The sequence below is a fragment of the Culex quinquefasciatus genome, chromosome 1, assembly GCF_015732765.1.
Source record: "Culex quinquefasciatus strain JHB chromosome 1, VPISU_Cqui_1.0_pri_paternal, whole genome shotgun sequence".
In the NCBI taxonomy this organism is placed as follows: domain Eukaryota; kingdom Metazoa; phylum Arthropoda; class Insecta; order Diptera; family Culicidae; genus Culex; species Culex quinquefasciatus.
Genome location: NC_051861.1, coordinates 38,541,803 through 38,562,976, shown reverse-complemented (window position 1 = coordinate 38,562,976; position 21,174 = coordinate 38,541,803). Strand labels below are relative to the sequence as shown.

At 37.2% G+C, this 21,174-nt stretch overlaps 1 protein-coding gene across 6 annotated transcripts in view; it reads left to right on the top strand.

Annotated features, from left to right (window-relative positions):
* LOC6053204 (elongation of very long chain fatty acids protein) overlaps nucleotides 1–21,174 on the top strand; it is a 106,624-nt gene that overhangs the window by 45,880 nt on the left and 39,570 nt on the right. For all 6 annotated transcript variants that reach the window (XM_038254184.1, XM_038254176.1, XM_038254210.1 and 3 more), the window contains 2 exons: nucleotides 12,259–12,374; nucleotides 17,836–18,026. In XM_038254184.1, coding sequence (XP_038110112.1) covers nucleotides 12,314–12,374; nucleotides 17,836–18,026 — 252 coding nt within the window. In that variant the 5' untranslated portion in view covers nucleotides 12,259–12,313. The remainder of the gene's footprint in view (nucleotides 1–12,258; nucleotides 12,375–17,835; nucleotides 18,027–21,174) is intronic.

Genomic DNA, 21,174 nt, shown 5'->3' with positions numbered 1-21,174 from the left:
GTTCTTTTTTAATAAAGCATATAACTTTCAATAATTTCTGTAAGTTCATGCATTCTTCTATTATTTTTTGTTCAAATCATTTTAATTATTTCTGTAGTCTGTTTCAAACTACTGAAAGTACCAATAATATGTAGTTTTCATTGAATTCTGGGTTAAGTTATCCTAGATCTAACGTATTAAAAAAAAAAATGTTTTATTATGGAGCGTGGACAATCGCTCCCCCCCCCCCCCCATTTTAATTTGAGTGAAGAATAGGGTGACAATAAAAAAAATCGTCATCAGGGATTCCCCCCGACTCGACTGAGCCAAATCCGTTAAGAAGCAATTCCAGCTCAAATCAGGAATTTTTCTGGTACTTATGTACCCGACCCTCTCCGATTTCAATGAAACTTTGTAGACATGGTATCCTAAGCATAAATAAGCCATTTTTGTGTATATGGAGCCGATAGTACTCGAAAATAACATTTGAGAAGGGCGTAAGATATTTAAATATGTTTGTATTTTGCAATTTAAAAATTACTGTATCTCGAAGCCGTTGCATCGTATCAAAAAGTGGTCAAAGACAAACTTATTGTAGGAAATTGGACGGGCTCTCTGAAAAAAAAAATTCACTGAAACAAAAATACACGCCACTTCTATGAGATTTTTCAGTTTTTAAGTTTTTAAAAAAAGTTAATTAGATTGTGATGTCATGATTTTTATTCGCTCAAAATTTTTGAGGAAACAGCCTAAAATGTTACAAAAAGACTCACGAAAAATGCAGGATGGTATGTTTTTTTTGAAAAGTGGTCTTACCGTATTTTTTTTCAGAATCGATTCCCCAGACAATTTTACATAAAAGTCTCCATATTGACCATTGTCCTAAGTCCAATCCTTGGGAAGATACAGCGGTTTTAAAAATAAAAATGTTGAAAAATAGGTTTTTTGGTGGTTTTTGGAAATTTCTACAAGACAGACTTGGTTTTTCTGTCTCGTAAATATTTTTACCAGAAAACTCGTCCCATTTCCCATAAGTTTGCCTTATACAGTTTTACAATTTGACTTGTCTTATTCTTTACGTAAGCTTATTTACTATCCAGGTTTCTACCACACTGAAAACAATATTCTATTTACAGTTATGAGCAATGTAATTAAACTTATATCTGTAAGCCCATACATTTAATTGAAATGCTGTCAAAGACAAACTTATGGGAAATTGGACGAGCTTTCCGGTAAAAATGTTTACGAGACTCAAAAACCAAGTCTGTCATATAGAAATTACCAAAAACCACAAAAAAACCTATTTTTTCAACATTTTTATTTTTAAAACCGCTGTATCTTCCCAAGGATTGGACTTAGGGCAATGGTCAAAATGGAGACTTTTATGTAAAATTGTCTGGGGAATCGATTCCCACTGTCGATTCTGAAAAATTTTGACGTTAAGATCACTTTTCAAAAAAGAACAGTTGTAGTAAATGATTTTTTTATTTTTTGAGGAGAGACACACCATCCTGCATTTTTCGTGAGTCTTTTTGTAACATTTTAGGCTATTTCCTGAAAAATTTTGAGCGAAAAAAATCGTGACAACGCCATTAAATTTAACTTTTAAACTTAAAAACAGAAAAATCTCATAGAAGTGGCGTGTATTTTTGTTTCAGTGTATTTTTTTCAGAAAGCCCGTCCAATTTCCTACCACTTTTTGATACGATGCAACGGCTTCGAGATACAGTAATTTTTAAATTGCAAAATACAAAAATATTTAAATACCTTACGCCCTTCTCGTGGGTCTCGTGGCGCAGGGGTAGCGGCTTCGGCTGCCGATCCCGATGATGCTATGAGACGCGGGTTCGATTCCCGCCTTATCCACTGAGCTTCTATCGGATGGTGAAGTAAAACGTCGGTCCCGGTTTCTCCTGTCTCGTCAGAGGCGCTGGAGCAGAAATCCCACGTTAGAGGAAGGCCATGCCCCGGGGGGCGTAGTGCCAATAGTTTCGTTTACGCCCTTCTCAAATGTTATTTTCGAGTACTATTGGCTCCATATACACAAAAATGGCTTATATAGGCCTAGGATAACATGTCTACAACGTTTCATAGAAATCGGAGAGGGTCGGGTACAAAAGTACCAGAAAAATTCCTGATTTGAGCTGGAATTGCTCTAAGGTTGAAGGATCGCTTCGCTATAGATCGTTAAAGTTGGTGAAAACAAAGCTTTTCATACAGAAACTTCTTCTTTAAATCGTCAGGGTTATCTCGGATCGTTTTGAGGTCGTGGACAAAGTTGTTTGCCATACATTTTTTTCATAAGAATCTCAGACTTGGCAATAAACCGACTTATTTTACGGCATCTTTTTGTGAAAGTCACCCTAGTGTCCCAATTTCTCAATTTGACCCGATTTTTACAAAAGCGCCCCCCTCCCTCCCTTCCCTATTCATGGACGTAATTTTTAAACGAATCCTGAACTGGGTAATTTCAAAAAGCAGCACGAGAGCTGTCATCATCTAATATCCGGGACTGAGATAAGCTGTATCAGCATAATCCAAGTCTGACTAAAAACGACACTTCCTAATAATTTCGCTGCCGGCCACGCTATTAGATTGGGCCACAAACCCGTCATCAACCTATACACGTGCCCTCATATTTGGGGAACGCACCCAATTGCACCACGGTCTGAAAGTGCGCGACCCAACTACTCACGAAAGACGACGACGCTCGCATACCAATCTGTTACATCACACTGTTCACCAGGCCACACCACCCGGTACTACCAGTACGTACACCAGTTGGTTGTTGTAGTTGCTGGTCAGTACCTCGACTCAGCGGCTTTCCCCACGACAAAGTCCACACGGTGGCGGTCTCTCTCTTTTCCGTACACCGGGACGGAGACTTGAGGTGTCGTGAGTTTTGGGGTATCATCCGCTATGGGTCGTCTTCGCTGATTGACCAACTGACCAGCTATGGTTGGCGAAGACCTACGTGAAGACTTCCGCAGGAAGTTGCAAGTGACTAACCTAGAGTGAGAGAGAGAGAGAGAGAGACCTTCTGGAAGTTTCAAACTGCAATAGAGCCATCAGAGACAACAAAAAAAAAACTCAACTCTCAATGCCAACTCTCGCTGCCTTTAACTCGCTCAGTGGTGATGAATGAAGAGATAAATCACTGCGCTAACGAAGCTTTTAAAAGCAAGAAGTGTATAGACGAATGGGAAAGTACAGAGGCAAAAAAGTAAACAAGCGAAGAGAATACCACCAAGAGACAGGGCAGGGTTGGTGTGTTTACCTGGCAGATTATGTCCGCGATGACATAATTGGATTTTTATGGGGGTCTCGCGCCGGTCTCTAATCACGCGCGCGGTTTTGCGTGCGATTTTTTTTTGCTCTTGCCCCCAACTCGTGTCACCTTAACAGGGAAACAGGATTAACACATGTTAAGGATCACTTAAAGTGTGGTAAAACAGTCGCACGGGTAGTTAAACATAAGAAAACTTTGACTTTTTTGTTTGCATTTGGAGTTTTGTCAACATTCGGTTTGACGCTAGCGAGATCGGCACGCAAGTTCCGCGTTCAAAGTATCAAACGAATGTGCAAATATGCGGAGAGTTCAAAGAAAGACTGACAGGGAAGAGCAGGCGACGAACCTGGGAATTGTGTTGCGTCATTAGAATTTCTCTGAATTCGGCAAAAAAAAACGAAGAAAAATTTCAAAAAAAAAACGATTTAATATCACTAGAGGTGAAATAGAGCCTTTCTTACAAAATGATGAAACTCCGAAAAATATATTGATGCAATTAATTTTTCAGAAACATAATGATACCACCCAGTGAGAATTTGACCTAATGCTTCGAATATTTTTAGGCTAAACCTCGAATACCATTTTTTTTAAATTTCAGAGGTACATTATGGGTCGCAAGGTATTAAAATTTAATTACGAAAAACATATTGGACTGACATTTTAAAAAAAGGGCACTCAGTCTTAAATGTTAGTCTATGATTAACTTAAAAAATATGTATCGATATTGCACTTTGTCGATCTATTGTCGCCGTGGCACTAAACCGAATTGAGCAAGTTTAACTCTCGCGACGATTTTCTGTCGCGAAATATCTGTCAAGCATGTTTAGGTGATTTTGAATCAGTGTGTTTGCTTTTTTGTTTTGACGGCTTTGGATGATGAGAAAAACGTGGCTGATCTTTTCTGATCTGCCAAGGAAATGGAACGCTTTAGATTAAATTATTGTTTAAAATCTTGATTTTTAGCTTTACTACCACTAGAACTGTTTCATTTTATGAAATTCTGTCAGTTTCCAGCTTCAGAAAAAGACACAGAATGGAAAAAGTCTTGGTTAAGTTACTGATTACGGATGGATTTCCGTCTGAATAAAACAAAAATAAGTGGCCTCATTGTCGAGGGACCTCAATCCGGTCCGTTGTGTCCTCTCACCGGGAGAGTTTTGCTGATGCGGGATGTTGCGGGTGCCGATTGAATAAGCTCTATAGAGTCAAAATGGGAAGACCTAGCCATCAATTTGAAAATCAAAAGCGCCGTAATTGTCCTCTCCAAGCTAGACATCATGAAATGGTCCATCCGGTTGATCGAATCCACGCTCACAGATCGATTTCCGATCGATCTTCGTGATCGATTCCGTGCTCCGTGTAAGTCGCGGCGCGAGTCTTGTCGCAGCTCAACTGGCAACATTTCAGTTTGGTGCCGCGGCGAAATTTTGGTTTGGTATCGCGTGTGACATTTGAGGTACACTCAGAAAAGAAACAACAGAAATTTGCTTCGCGAGATGAAAAACACTCGCGCTGTTATTTCGATTTATTTCAAAAACCACAATATTATGCGAAGCCAGAAAGAACACTTTCACGCGCAGCGTAAAACGCGCAAGCGTAAATGTGCTGGCGTTTTTGCTTCGACTTGACGACTTCCCGAGCAGACGGAAATAACTTGGGAAGGTCAGTTTTTGATATTGTGAGAAGATCGAAATATGTTATTGGGATGATCGGATTAGTTGTTAAAATAACAAAAATCAATAACAAAGATTTGTTCGAAGAATAACTTAAACGGTTATTATGTTGTTATTGTAATAACAAACCAATAACACAGAAGGAATCATGAAGGAATAACAAGATTTGTTATTTTGTGCGGAGAGGTGGAGCAGCTTTATAACAAAAAATGTTGATGAACTGGTATGTCTCCATAACAAAAAAAGTTATTGTTTTGGTTTATTTGTAATTTGCAAATAAACCTGCAGTTGCCATAACCTCGAAGCGACTTTGAATCCATACTTTGAAGACAACTCCGACTCTGGATGCAGGATATGACGTCAACGACGACTTCAGCTCTCCAAAAATACCCGACTTCACAGATTCCGACTCCTAGTAAAAGTTGCTGAAAATTTGCTGAATCCGATGCAATCTCCGAGGTCTCACTCCAGCTCGAACTTCAACGTCAGCTCTGACTTCCTGGCTCTGTGAAAATAATAATAGTTTTTGTTATTCACACATCAAAAATTCTCAATAAATAAATCAATTCCGTTAGGGAATATAACAAAATTAAAAAAAAATGAACTCTCAAAAGTTTATTTTTTGCAATTCCGTCGTGAAACTATTTCTTTTGCCTGTCATTCTTGAACGACGAAATAGCCTACTTTTCTGTAACAAAAATAACAGAATCGAATAGCATCACATTTCAAAATAAATGCTGAAAAGTTCTACTTTTCAGCACTCAAATGGGTGCTGAAAAGTTGAACTTTTCAGCACTTGTTTCGAAAAGTAACACTTTTCAACATTTTTTTTTGTTTTAAACGATTTATTGACAAAATACATGAAAATTTGACATAAAATTTCACTCAGTGTGTGTTTTTTGGAATTGTAAAAAATGTTGTATGGAACTCGTTGCAAAACTTGATTTTTTCAGCACTCTTCGTATTTATCCAACTCGGTGAACCTCGTTGGATAAATGTACGACTCGTGCTGAAAAAATCCTCTTTTTGCAACTTGTTGCATAAACTACTATTATCGGATTAATTTTAGCTTGAAACCCCATTTCATGGTGAAATAAATGACCCCGATAAAATTGGTCAAAATTATTTCATAGTTCTAGCCAATTTTAGTAAATTCCCAAAAAAGTGTAACTGATATTTATGTACTTTTTTGTAGCCGGATCTCACTTAAATGTATGTAAACAATGTCCGGATCAATCATCCGACCCATCGTTGGTTGGGTAATCGAAAGACCTTTCTAATGAGTCTAAAACATTGAAGATCTGGCAACCCTGTCTCGAGTAATGACCACTTAAGTGATATTTATGTACTTTTTTTGTAGCCGGATCTCACTTAAATGTATGTAAACAACGTCCGGATCCACCATCCAACCCATCGTTGGTTAGGTAATCGAAAGATCTTTCCAACGAGTCTAAAATATTGAAGATCTGGCAACCCTGTCTCAAGCTATGACCACTTAAGATGCCACTTATGAGCCCTTGAGTGATATGTGTGTTTTTTTGTATTACGGATTATATCCCGCCAAACAAATCGCAGCACCCTGGGGGTTACTGGGGGATATCGGAAATTGTTTTGTCAAAAATTTTGTTTTCTTTTGAACTATCAATAAAAAAAACGTTTTTTTTTTTGTGCTGCTGTAGAAGCGTTGTACATATAGTGATTAATTTTTCATTTCAATTTACTATTTCTGGACCCTAAATTCAGAACCATCATTGCCCCAAGAGTGAAAGACTCCATCTGCGACCTTAATCAACAAACGCTCGCATCTGTTGACAGCTTTTAGGATGATCACTACCAACACCACTATCGTTACACACCGTTGCACCGTTATCTCGCTGCTCTGTTTGCAACTGTATTAGTGCGCCTGCAGTGTTGTAGCCAGCAGTCGTTTGCAAGATCTTTATCGGGCAGGTTTGGGGCTGGTCGCAAATAAAGCCGTGTAAACATTGAGGCGAAAGAAAAGCAAAATCGCCGCCTCCTTCTCCTCCTCCTTCCACTCTTAAAAATGGTTCATCGAGCCACTTGCTACTTGCAGTTACACGGCAGTGCTTCGTGACTTGAGTCGTAGTCGAACCTCTCTATTCTGGTGGGTACATTGTGTTGTTGTTCGCGTTCATTGATGGGGGAGTGATTTGTAGTGGGGTGTGTGTGAAAAATAGTTACGAATTGTTAGTGTGAAAATTAAAGGAAAAGTTGTTAGTTCTTCGAAGGTGATGTAATATTCAAGACTTTTAACATCAAAATAACTCAACAGTGTTAGCAGATCATCAAACTTGTTTACAAATTGGAAAGATTTTTCGAAAACCTATTCAGAGACGTGCAAAAAGGTGGTTCCAGGAGTCATATTGAATCAAGTTTCTGACATGACCAAGACTGATTTTTTTCTATTGGATGTCTTGGTATTCCTGAGCAGTGTTGCCAGAATTCACCGGAATGGTCATCCGAAAACATTGTCAGTGATATACTGAAAAGTGGTTCCTGAAGTGATGTTAGTGCTCAAAAGTTTAGATAGTGCTGCCTGGCCTCTTTTAATAATTGATCCGTTGATAGTTTTGTTTACAAATTCCAGTTCTCAAATTTGTGTCACCACTACAATCCCAAATCGCTCAAAATCTCCAATCCTTTCGCTCTCACTGACCTCGCCGTCACAATTCCCATCATTAAAAAAAATCGCATCACTTTCCGAAATGACCTTCCTCACCGCTGTGTGTCTGTGTCCGCGTATCCGTTCGTCCGTCAATGCAGCCGCCGAAACGAAAGTAAAAGTTGCCGCCGCCGTCGAGACATGGCTTTATTACACTTTACTGGTGCTCTTTTTGCTCCTCTCTCTCTATCCCCACTCTTACATAATAACAGTTTTACTGCATGCCTCTCTCACCTGTGCCGGTGACACACAATCACCGCGCACACTCACACAGATATGCAGACACAAAGTCTGGAAGTCTTAAAAGTCACTTTCCTTTGGTTGGATACCGCAACGAGCGTGTAGGGGAGAGTGGAGAGAAATGCTCTCGCAGTTATGTTTTCTGACAGTATCAGTTTTTTCGCTGTTCTTGTTCTCTCTTTTCAAGGTTAAAATTTTGTTTACGAAACATTGATTGGCTAATTTACCCACAAGATCCTCTGTAATTACTCTTAGCTTTAAGAAAAATTTAATTACAAAAGCCGACTCAGTCTTAACCAGGTCCCAGTACTGAAAAAAAATTGCTTCCTACATATCAGCAGTCCAACAAATTTGTGGAGCAAATTGTTTTTTTTTTTTGTTTCATCAGAAACAACTGCAGCAATTTCGTCTTTTTTGCAGTTTTCTAGAATTTTGGCAAAAAATCTGATTTTAATTTTTGTATATTTTAATTTGTATGAAACTTTGTCCATCAATTCCTTACGTCCAAATTTCATTAGGGTGCCCAGAATATGGGAATGACACGCGCTGTTTATTGTTTTTTTTTTTGACCTTTTTCAAATTCTGGGCCAAATATAAGCAAAATCGGAAGGTGAAGTTTGTATGGGAAAAAATCGGAAAAATGTATGAAAAACCCAATTTTCTTTCGGGTTTGTCTGAAGGGTGCGCTACTTTCGATAAAATATACTCGAAAGTAAGTTTCTGGGATAGTGTCCATAAAAATTTGGGAGCCGTCCATAGGAAAGTGGTCTGAAAACATTAGAAAACCTCTATCTTGAGAATGTGTTTCCGATCGATTTAGTATCTGGGTAAAGTTGTAGCCTAGCTGTCTGTAATTGTCGGTTGCGGAATAATCAGAAAAAAAAATTACACTCTTTATTTAACTTTTAAGCATCAAAACTCAATTTTGACAATTAAAAAACACTGTCAATTTTAGCAAGCGTTCTTTTATTACGTAACGCGCAAATTTGGATTTTTGGACCCCCAACTGTGTCACGTAATAAAGGAATGCTCCCTTATAGGGTATGACGGACGTTTTGTTTTTTGTCAAGTTTTGTCTTTTTAATAGTGTTTTTTTCAATTGGAAACTATGGAAATTGCACACAAAAATAATCAAAAAATAATTTTCAAATGTAAATTATGTAAAATATTTCGATTTTTTGACACTTTGGCTTAATTCGGACTCAGATTCAGCGGGAAAAATTACATGGAAAAACATATAGTTGGACAATTTTCGAATTTCGTTAGGGTGGTCCCAAACACTTTCCCCTTGAAAATTAGACATTTTCAAATGAAGATATTTCTAGTTTAAAGTAAAATACCCCTGGAATTTTTCCAGCGTCTCCTCTTTTGAATGCTACCTGGCGCTTAAAATTTGGCCTGCGCCTTTTCGAGTTATTTGAGTTTTTAATTTGCATCTTTTTTACCTAAAAATGGCTGCAACTTTTGACCCTTAAGTCCAAATTGACATGTCAGAAAATGAAAATGTTCGAGCTCTAAGAGTGCTCCGAACAACACTTTTCTCTAAAACTTAAACGTTAAAAAAACTGATTTTTGAAGGTTTGCTCAGATGGTAAATTTGGTCGTAGAAGGCGTAGATTAAGAGATAAAATTTTGGTGTCTTGGACAAAGTTGCTTGGATTGGCAAGCCCAACAACTTTCTAGAAGACGAAAAAAATCCCAAAAATATTCCTGAAAAGTTAGATTTTCAAAACCACCCTAATCGTTAACCACCCTAATTTTGAACCAAACCAAAAGTTGCCCTGTTCCGTTTGCATTGTGTCTTCTGAAGACACCAAAGCTCCAAAACGTCACCATTTTTTTCGGAAGATTTATTTCCCACTTAATTTTTTCGTTCTGGACCACTGTGCACTGTAGATCTGGGAGCCCCATCAAAAGTTATGAGCACTTAGTGTTATGTTAATCCATTTGACGTCTAGATTAATGTGATGATGGCACCGACCATCTAAAGGTGGATTAAGCAACGTTTTTTTTTGTAATAAAAATATGTTGTTTTATCAGCAACTGTAAACAAATCTATTGTATTGTTTTGGTGATCCAATTACCAATTTTTTATGGAAAAAAATACTTTTTTTCATTCATTTATATGTTTAGAGTGATTTATGACACGTTTTCCCTTAACATTTTTGGAAAAAAATCCCGTTTTAATGTTTTTTAGATTTAAGCCATATTTGTTGACAAAATATATCTAATGTTTCGAAAGTCTAACTCTAAATTTGTGTACCATGAAAAGTGTTCATTAGACCAACACCATGCATCAAAACATCAATTACTGGTTAAATTTGATAAAAAAAAAAAACATTTTTTTATATCGCATTCTGTTCCACTATTGGAAAAGGTGCTCGATAACAGAAAAACAACATTATTTCGAAATTGCTATCGAATCGATTATTTATGTTTTTTAAGGTGCCTCAAACTTAGTGGTAGTTTGATTTTCTGGCATCTTCTCACGGTCATTGGAAACGGTCGTGGATAGACCTAGGGGTTCCCAATTGGAGTTGAAAAGTTCAATTTATAGAAAAAATATGGTTTCAAATTTTGGGTTGCAATCACTTCTCAGACATCAGGAATAATTGATTGAACATGCTCGCAATTTTTTTATTCAGTCGGAAAAATGTTATTTTTCTTGAAAAAACATTCATTTTAAATCACATGATCACCCCTAAGTCTGGCTTGATGCCGCCATCAAGCGACCGCGTGCTCCGTTTGTTTGTCAACAAAGCTGCAGCTGGATGGTTAGACGAAGTGAGGGAGGGAGAAATTTTGACATTTTTATGCCCGCGTCTGGGCCGCCGCCTATTTCGTTGGTCATTGAGCCGACGGTCGTTTCCAAAGACCGAGTCCAGCAAGGAACTGATCGTACAATATACAGATTTGACAGCTGTCAATACAAAAACTACAATTGTTTTTTTGTCAAACGTGCCCCTGGCTGCTCAAGCCTTGAAATATTTTTTTCGAATAGTTCAGAAATAATATCATAATGTTTTTTTTTTTGCCCAAATTGCATTCAACATTCAGATATCTCAGCTGAAGACAAGATTATAAAAAAACAGATTTCTAGGGGAGCTGCTCTTCTCTAAAAGGCTATTAAAAATTATCAACAATTGCCAGGCAAAGCTTTGTTTTCACCTTTTTCTAACATCTACTTGAAATGCCCAACAAGTTCGTCTAAAAGAGCACTTGGAGCTGATGCACGTCTGCCCACGGAGGTCACGGTTCACGTCAAATCTAGAGGATAATGCTCTCAAATAAAAATTTATTTTACTGTGATCATACTGGAGAACGCTGTTAAAGCACGGGGGTGCCAAGTCATAGCTCTCCTAATCAAATTTCGCTACAGAAACCTCTTTTTTTGGCAGCGGAAAACTTTTTTCAAATTTCGCTACAGAAACCTCTTAAAATAGTTTGTACAAATTAGTTCAATACCTCGATCTTTTTTTCTTCGAAACCCCAACCTCCCCTAACATTCCCTTATGACACCGCATCGCGCGTCGACACACCCCTCATTACGACGCTCGTTCAACGGTTTCGCAGCCAGCCTCCACCGGGGTGGATCCGTCGTGGCATGTCCGGACGGAACGGTACTACACACAACGCGGAACCTGCGGCCGCTAGCATCTCTTCACCACTACCACCTTACGCTTACACGCAGCCACCTTCCACGCTGAGTTGGTTGGTCGGTTGATCATGACCTATAAAGCGGCGCGATCGCGTGGTTTCGTCCGGTGGTAGTGGTGAAGACCCGCGACGATCGCCTCGGTGTTGGTATTGGGCGAAAGTTCGTCTTCGTTAGGGTCTGTGTTTCTTCGGATGATCGCGAAGACGCGCGACCGTGACACAGTGCCCCTTTGGTGGCGATCTCCCCGCTGCCAAACTCGGACGATCTTACGAAATGCGTTTGGCCTTGGAAGGTCGTAGATAGCGATGAAACGGCAACCTTGAAGGCTAGATCTAGCGGCGTTGAACCTCGCAAGCGGACGCGGAGGTAGAGATTAGTGGTGGGGAGTTGGTTGATGCGGAAACGACTGACCATAATACTACCTTGGGGGTCTTTTTTATGAATGGGTTTCGGAGGCGACTATTAGACACACTGCCCCAGCATTCGCTCGATGGTCAGCTGGTGGGGATCGCGTGAAGACTTGCGGGCAAGATCATTATCAGCTGCTGCTGTGTTAAGGGTGGTAGTGTGATATGTTCGATGATTGATGGCTTGTAACTTTTAAGGTTATGAATAAAACGGTGCTGGCGAAGCCCGTGTTTGGAGGTGTTGACCTCCTGAAGGGTTGATTAGGCATAATTTTCGAGGTGTGATTGACCGTGACTAATTTTAGGTTTTTTTTTGTTTCTTTCTACAGATTACGTGTAAACCCGTAACTTGCAGGCGTATAGAGACACCACAACCCCGGCAGGATGGCGTTCATATTCTCAGAAATGTACGACTGGTACAGAGATCTGATGGACAATAAAAGTGGTAAGTAGAACAAGTAACATTGCACTTGTTTGCAACGTACATAGACAAAAAATGTGAATTTACTCGACACAGAAAAAATGAATCACCAGTTGTGTTAAACTTGAGAATCGTTGTAAACGGTTGAATCGCACGTAAAATCATGTTTTGAATTTCATTTACATTTAAATTTTTGATGACGTGCAAAAGTGTTACATTATAAATGATGTAACATTAGGAATTATTTTTTTATATGCATGTTCGCATGAGACGATTATGCAGTTGATTCTAAATTAACCCCTTATATTCACCTTTTAAAGAAAGACATAGAAAAATTATTGTGATGGACCGGAAACAAATCATGGTCTAGGTTGTGATACTGTAATATAAAACACTCTTGAAAAGTTTCCCTAAAAATCGAGAAGTAAAAAATCAGTGTAATATTACATCTGGGAAGGGGTGCGTATTTTATGTCAGAAAAATATATGTAATTTTACCTCTGAAAATGTGTTATTTTACCGCTTTTGCCTTCCTCACTGAGGTAAGGCTATAATCCTGCTCGAAAAATGAACTTTTGAAATACAGCTCGTAGACCTATATTCATGTATACCTATCGACTCAGAATCGAAAACTGAACAAATGTCTGTCTGTGTGTGTGTGTGTGTGTGTGTGTGTGTATGTATGTATGTGTTCAAAATTCTTGCCAAGTTTTCTCAGCACTGGCTGGACCGGTTTTGATCAAACCGGTTGCATTCGACTTGGTTTAGGGTCCCATACATCGCTATTGAATTGTTTGAAGTTTCGATAAGTAGTTCAAAAGTTATATATAAAAATGTGTTTTCACATTTATCCGGATCTCACTTAAATGTATGTAAACTATGTCCGGTTCCACCATCCGACCCATCGTTGGTTAGGTAATCGAAAAACCTTTCCAACAAATCCAAAACACTGAAGATCTGGCAACCCTGTCTCGAGAAATGTCCACTTAAGTAATATTTTTGTACTTTTTGGAAGCAGGATCTCACTTAAATGTATGTAAACTATGTCCGGATCCACCATCTGACCAATTGTTGGTTAGGTAATCGAGAGACCTTTCCAACGAGTCCAAAACATTGAAGATCTGGTAACCCTGTCTCGAGATATGTCCACTTAAGTAATATTTTTGTACTTTTTGGAAGCAGGATCTCACTTAAATGTATGTAAACTATGTCCGGATCGACCATCCGACCCATCCTTGGTTAGGTAATCAAAAACCCTTTCCAACGAGTCCAAAACATTGAAGATCTGGTAACCCTGTCTCGAGATATGTCCACTTAAGTGATATTGATGCACTTTTTTGAAGCCGGATCGCACTTAAATGTATGTAAACTATGTCGGGATCCACCATCCGACCCATCGTTTGTTAGGTTATCAAAAACCCTTTCCAACGAGTCCATAACATTGAAGATCTGGCAACCCTGTCTCGATATATGTCCACTTAAGTGATATTGATGCACTTTTTTGAAGTCGGATCCCACTTAAATGTATGTAAACTATGTCCGGATCCACCATCCGACCCATCGTTGGTTAGGTAATCGAAAAACCTTTCCAACGAGTCCAAAACACTGAATATCTGGCAACCCTGTTTCGAGATATGGCCACTTAAGTAATATTTATGTACTTTTTGGAAGCCGGATCTCACTTAAATGTATGTAAACTATGTCCGGATTCACCATCCGACCCATCCTTGGTTAGGTTATCGAAAAACCTTTCCAAAGAGTCCAAAACATTGAAGTTCTGGCAACCCTGTCTCGAGATATGGCCACTTAAGTGATATTGATGCTCTTTTTTGAAGCCGGATCTCACTTAAATGTATGTAAACTATGTCCGGATCCACCATCCGACCCATCGTTGGTTAGGTAATCGAAAAACCTTTCCAACGAGTCCAAAACACTGAATATCTGGCAACCCTGTCTCGAGATATGGCCACTTAAGTGATATTGATGCTCTTTTTTGAAGCCGGATCTCACTTAAATGTATGTAAACTATGTCCGGATCCACCATCCAACCCATCGTTGGTTAGGTAATCGAAAAACCTTTCCAACGAGTCCAAAACACTGAATATCTGGCAACCCTGTCTCGAGATATGGCCACTTAAGTGATATTGATGCACTTTTTTGAAGCCGGATCCCACTTAAATGTATGTAAACTATGTCCGGATCCACCATCCGACCCATCGTTGGTTAGGTTTTTCACCTTTCCAACGAGTCCAAAACATTGAAGATCTGGCAACCATGTCTCGAGATATGTCCACTTAAGTGATATTGATGCACTTTTTTGAAGCCGGATCCCACTTAAATGTATTTAAACTGTGTCCGGATCCACCATCCGACCCATCGTTTGTTAGGTTATCGAAATACCTTTCCAACGAGTTCAAAACATTGAAGATCTGGCAACTCTGTTTCGAGATATGGCCACTTAAGAAATATGTGTTCAAACCACTCATATTACCCATTGTTGGTAAAAAGTGAGGAAGGCATCAACCACATAGGTGGATTAAGTTAGTTTTTTGGTGTAATGTCACTTTTTCAGTACAAGTTAAGGTAAAATTACATCATCCAAGAGATAATATTCAACCTTCCAAATTCACACATTTTTTACTGCGTTCTTTTTTGCATTCGAAAGAGAAAATTTTGCACTAAAACATTATCTACTGTTCAGTGGTATTTTTTTAGAGCCTTACGATTTTTTTTTATTTTTTTTATCAATCCAAATTTGGGCCAAATTGGCAAAATATCGAATATACTGACCAACAAAATTTCTGCCCAGGCTCAACTCGAGGGGAAGCATGAAGTTTGGGGTCCCCAGAAACACGTGTACTTAGAATTTTTCAGAAATATTAGGAATGGTTTTTCTCCAAAGTTTGCATGGAAAATTGGTGCGGTTCGGTTCTCCTACATATTGCATGCATGCAATTTTTTGGCTGTATGCAAGAGTGACGAACCGCCCTAATTCTCCATACAAACATTTTTGAAAAATTCTAAGTGTATGTGCTTCTGGGGACCCTAAACTTTGTGCTTCCGCTCAAGTTGAGCCTGAGCAGTATTTTTGCAATTTTTGTAGGTTTGTGTTATGGGTTGCAAAGCAAAAAAAATGCTAATTTTAAATCTGGGAATGATGACATTTTTTGTGTCAAAAAAAGTGCAATTTTACATAAGAACTGATGAAATTTTGCATCGATTTTTATTGATTTGCGAAATATTAGAACACGAGCTATCACAAAACTCTTTCTACACACAGTAATACAAAGTGTAAATTTGGGAGATTTAATTTTGGAAGGTTAAATATTACCCCTTTTATGGTGAAATTTTATCTCAGTTTAGAATGAACACCAGAAAAGTGGTAAAGTTGGAGGAGGGGGGGGGGGTCTTAAAAAAAGTCTTAAAAACCTCAAAATTGTTCGAAAATATCAAATTTCTAAAAACATTTCAAAACAAATGCACTACAACAACAGGGCAAAATGCACCACAACATGGGGCAAAATGCACCTAGTAAAAGCAGTTTTCGCTAGTCACCACTAGATGACACCGCTGTTTTTACAAAGGAGCTTCCCAGCGGTGCATTTTGCCCCGACTGCGCTTTTTGTAGAAAATTTGATTGAAAATTCATTTTTTGATGTTTTTGGACCCATCTACAGAATAATGAAGATTACGGCAAAAACTATCTTTTTATATTGTCCAAAAATCATAATGAAAGTTCAATGAAAATTAGATGAAAACGCAACATTTAAATGTTTTGCAAATAATTTAAGCTGCTTTTATACTACGATGCTCAAATTATTCCAGCATGATTTAGCAATAATAAGCTTCCAATTTCTATGATTTTTTCCCGGATAATTCTTCCAAATACTGAAAAAAGAGGGGGTGAATTTCGCCCCGGGGGTGCACGTTTTCATTAGTAAATTGACTCATTTTTTCTTACATAAAAGATGTACCTCTTCCCACATTTAATAGAACTTTTTTTGTTTACTATACTGTATTGTAATCTGACAGTTACAAATATTTTCAAAATTTTGTGTACCCCCTCCTCCCTTTCTTTACGTTTTTTTTTAATTTTCGATGACGAGTAAATATACAACAAATTCATCCCAAAATGTTGGCCGACGCGCCCCGGATTCTGGGATAAATTGCAATGAAATCGCCAATGTGGTCAAAAAGTGACAGTTCCATTTTAAATTAAAAATTCAAGGGTCACCGACATATTGTTTGATCAATTATTTGAATATAAGTTCAAATTATGAATGTCAAAACTGTGTTATTTGATGAATTCTAACATCAACTTTTATTTAAAGTTCGTTTGAACGCCGTTTGAAGTTTATATGAACACAATTAAGTAAAATAAAATTATAGATTTATCAAAAATGCGAAACATTTCACTGAAATATTTCATAGGCAAAGGGAAATTGATGGTTTTGATTTCCTAAAATTCTAGCACATTTTTGTATAAAATATAGATTGTTTTAATCAGTGTCCGGGATTCGAAGCACAACAAGTCATTTCAATTTTAAAATTCTGATGAAAAAATGTTAGAAAAGACATAATTTGCTTGAATTTCCTTAAAACGGATTGTTTATACTACATCCTTAAAATATATCTACAATTCCAACTTATTACATCATTTTTTGCCAGCTATAACAAAAACGATAAGTGTCCGGATTTCGAATCATGACGTTATTTGAGATTTTTCTGTCCTATAATGGAAGGCGAAAAGCCAAATTTAAACCTTTCAGTGAGCACTCATATCAAGTCATTGGATACTAGATTTACCCAGAAACTTTTGATTAACTTTTTTGTTTCATCACGATGCTGACGTTGATTAAATTATACAGGCAAAACCTTAATAATCGCTGCATAATTTTCTTAAAAACTTCTTTGTCATGGTCACATGCATTTTTTTATTGATTCAATTGCATTGTTAGTGACTTGGAATTTACGTCAGGAGCAAATTACCCCCCTCAGTTGCAGTAATTCCGATGATCATCTTAAATCCTTGTTAACCGCGCAAAAACGCAACATTTTTGGGGGTGCTTGAAAAAAACTTTCCTCCCCCCACGCACGTCATCGTGACAAGTCGGTTTCCTTTCTGGTTGCGGCGCCGTCTGTCTCTGTCTGTCTGTCCGGCAGACATGTTGCCCACACGTCGTCGTTTCGCTAATTTGGACCTTTGGAAAGCAACAACTAGAGGGAAAACAGTGCCACCCAAAACGAGCACTGAGGGTTCGAATTTGCATGCAAAATTGTTTAGGGCACGCCAAAATATTCAAGGGCTTGAATGCTGGACAAACTTTTGAAAAAGTTTCATTTGAAAATATTTAATTTTTGAATTTATGAGATAACTAAAGAGGGAATTAGGTTACCTTAATCCACTTGACCCCTCATTAGTGATCGTGAACTTGCCCTTCCCCATTGGCAACAACTGTGACTAATTATTCTCCCCTCAATTTCAGATCCCCGAGTGGCGGACTGGCCGATGATGTCCTCGCCCGTGCCCACACTAGCGCTGTGCATATTCTACGCTTACTTTAGCAAATCGCTCGCACCAAAGCTTATGGAGAAGCGAAAACCGATGGACCTTAGGAACTTTCTCGTCGTTTACAACCTGTTCCAAACTATCTTTAGTACGTGGATATTTTATGAGGTGAGTTTGAGTTTGTTTTGTTATCGATTAAAACTTGCTTACTAGGCCTCGTAGACTCAGCTGTACGTATACAAAACGACTCAGAATCAAAAATGTCTCATGTTCTAAGTGTGAACTGAACTGAACGAATTTTTAGAAAGATTTCAAAAGATATTTCAAATGTGGATAAGATATTGAAGATCTGGCAACCCTGTCTAATACCATGAGAACTTAGGTGAAATTAACATATCTTTTCAAAGCTAACGATTGTTGTGATTTTTGATGAAAAAAACATTCGAAAATACTTACTATCAGTTGGCACTGTCGTGCCATCTTGTCGCACTTTGCCTGTTGACGTTCCGAGAAAACTCGTTTTAATGTTTGACCTTGAATAAACAAAATCACGCAATGTAAACAATAACAAACACGTTTTGTTTGGTTGACCATTATGTGCATTGTGCCGAAGTTCGGTTGAATTTGGTTGCCAAGGTCCCGAGTTATAATTACAAACGTTTCCGGTAGACGGGACGTGTGTCAAACGCGTTCTGACCTAAAATCAATTTAGCCATTTGTCGCACTTGCATGATTTTTTATGATTTGTCAAGATAGCACGACAACATTGAAACTTAACTTTAGAAATCTTTCATATGAAGGGTGACAAAAATGCACGATTTTTTTTCGGGATTTATTGAGTATCTCAGGATTGAAATCGATTTTCGGGCGTTCGTTCAAAATTCCCCTCTTAACTCAATTTGGCCTAAAATGCACGTGCGACAAGATAGCACGACAGCGACGGCTTGTAAATCGCCACTATTTGCAAACTCCCTAATCGATTGCCCCTTCGCTAACCAAGCAGCTCTTTGTAACGAGCCAATCAAATTAAACGGCTTCAACCTGGCCGCCCTCCGTCGCCGCCTACCACGACAAATTGCGTGACAGCTTCACTGAGTTTTTGCTATTGTTGTGACTCTTTCTCCATGCCTTTTTTCCGCTGTTTTGTTTTGTTTGCAACTGACACGCGACGATTGAACGACCGGCGGTGATCGTTTTGTCGAAAGTGAGGTTAGGTTATAGGCGATCGCACGTCGCCGCCTCCGCCTACTTTGTGGCCATTTGTCAACCTGTGAACATATTGGTGTCATTAGTGTCGAGCAAATCGCTTGTGGTTGGAACTGTTTAATGAGGGCGCTAAACGGGGTGCAATTTTGATCGGATGATCGTGTTTTTTTAGCGGAACGATCTTTAAATTGCATTGAAATTTTTTAAACTTTTACAGTAAAAAATCAGACAGATTGATAAGACGACAACTTTTACTCAAAATCAGAAATACCCCGTAAAAGGGTTCTAACTACCCTTAATCTGTCATCACAAGGAAAACAAACCCCTTTTGAGGGTTACTTCCACCCTTTTTTCAAGTTTACCGGTAGTAAACCTTTGCAAAAGCGTAACGACTTAATAAAAAGGCTGGAAGTAACCCTCAAAAAGGGTTTGTTTGCCTTGTGATGACAGATAAAGGGTTGATAGAACCTCTTTGGGGGGTACTTCTGATTTCGAGTGTTGGGAGAGACTCGTTCGTCAAAATTGAACCTACTCAGACACTCAGAATTGTGTAATCGAGATAAATGTCAGATTTGGGGTGATTTTCACTCAATTTTCTTTGCACGTGCCAACACATCAAATTTGAAATGTTTCACAAGGTGCCCTTGACAACAACAACAACAACAACAACAACACTACTTGTTGCGCACTTGCTTCACGACGGTACCAACTAAAGATAAAATCTCACCTCCGCCATATTTGTTGGTAACAACGCCGCTTGGTTTTGTGCAAGCTTTAACGGCCAATTTGCGCCAATTATCTGGTGTGGATAAATTGGCAGATCAGCACCTGAGATAAGTCACTACTACTGCTAGTAACTGCGGCTAGCGATGCAACTAACGGCAACAGTGTCACAACTGAATTGTGATGTTAAAAATGTACACGCAAAGTGTTGGAAAACAATTTTGTAAACGCTAACTTAGGACGTTTTTAATTTTATAGAAAAATATTTTTCTTTTGGACATTGGGTCGAAGTGCCAGGGTGTTGTACTTTTAGGTTTTGTTTCTCGCAAAAATTACTTAAAGCTGGCTAAAAATTCTAAAAATAGGTTAATTCGATTGGATACTAACCAAATCGAAATATTTGAGGAAAAAAAACAAAATAAATACAAAAATACAAAAATACGAAAATACAAAAATACAAAAATACAAAAATACAGAAATACAAAAATACAAAAATACAAAAATACAAAAATACAAAAATACAAAAATACAAAAATACAAAAATACAAAAATACAAAAATACAAAAATACAAAAATACAAAAATACAAAAATACAAAAATACAAAATACAAAAATACAAAATACAAAAATACAAAAATACAAAAATACAAAAATACAAAATACAAAAATACAAAAATACAAAAATACAAAAATACAAAAATACAAAAATACAAAAATACAAAATACAAAATTCAAAATTCAAAAATACAAAAATACAAAATTCAAAATTCAAAATACAAAAATTCAAAAATACAAAAATACAAAAATACAAAAATACAAAATACAAAAATACAAAAATACAAAAATACAAAAATACAAAATACAAAAATACAAAATACAAAAATAAAAATACAAAAATACAAAAATACAAAAATACAAAAATACAAAAATACAAAAATACAAAAATACAAAAATACAAAAATACAAAAATACAAAAATACAAAAATACAAAATACAAAATACAAAATACAAAAATACAAAAATACAAAAATACAAAAATACAAAAATACAAAAATACAAAAATACAAAAATACAAAAATACAAAAATACAAAAATAAAAATACAAAAATACAAAAATACAAAAATACAAAAATACAAAAATACAAAAATACAAAAATACAAAAATACAAAAATACAAAAATACAAAAATACAAAATACAAAAATACAAAAATACAAAAATACAAAAATACAAAAATACAAAAATACAAAAATACAAAAATACAAAAATACAAAATACAAAAATACAAAAATACAAAAATACAAAAATACAAAAATACAAAAATACAAAAATACAAAAATACAAAATACAAAAATACAAAAATACAAAAAAAATACAAAATACAAAAA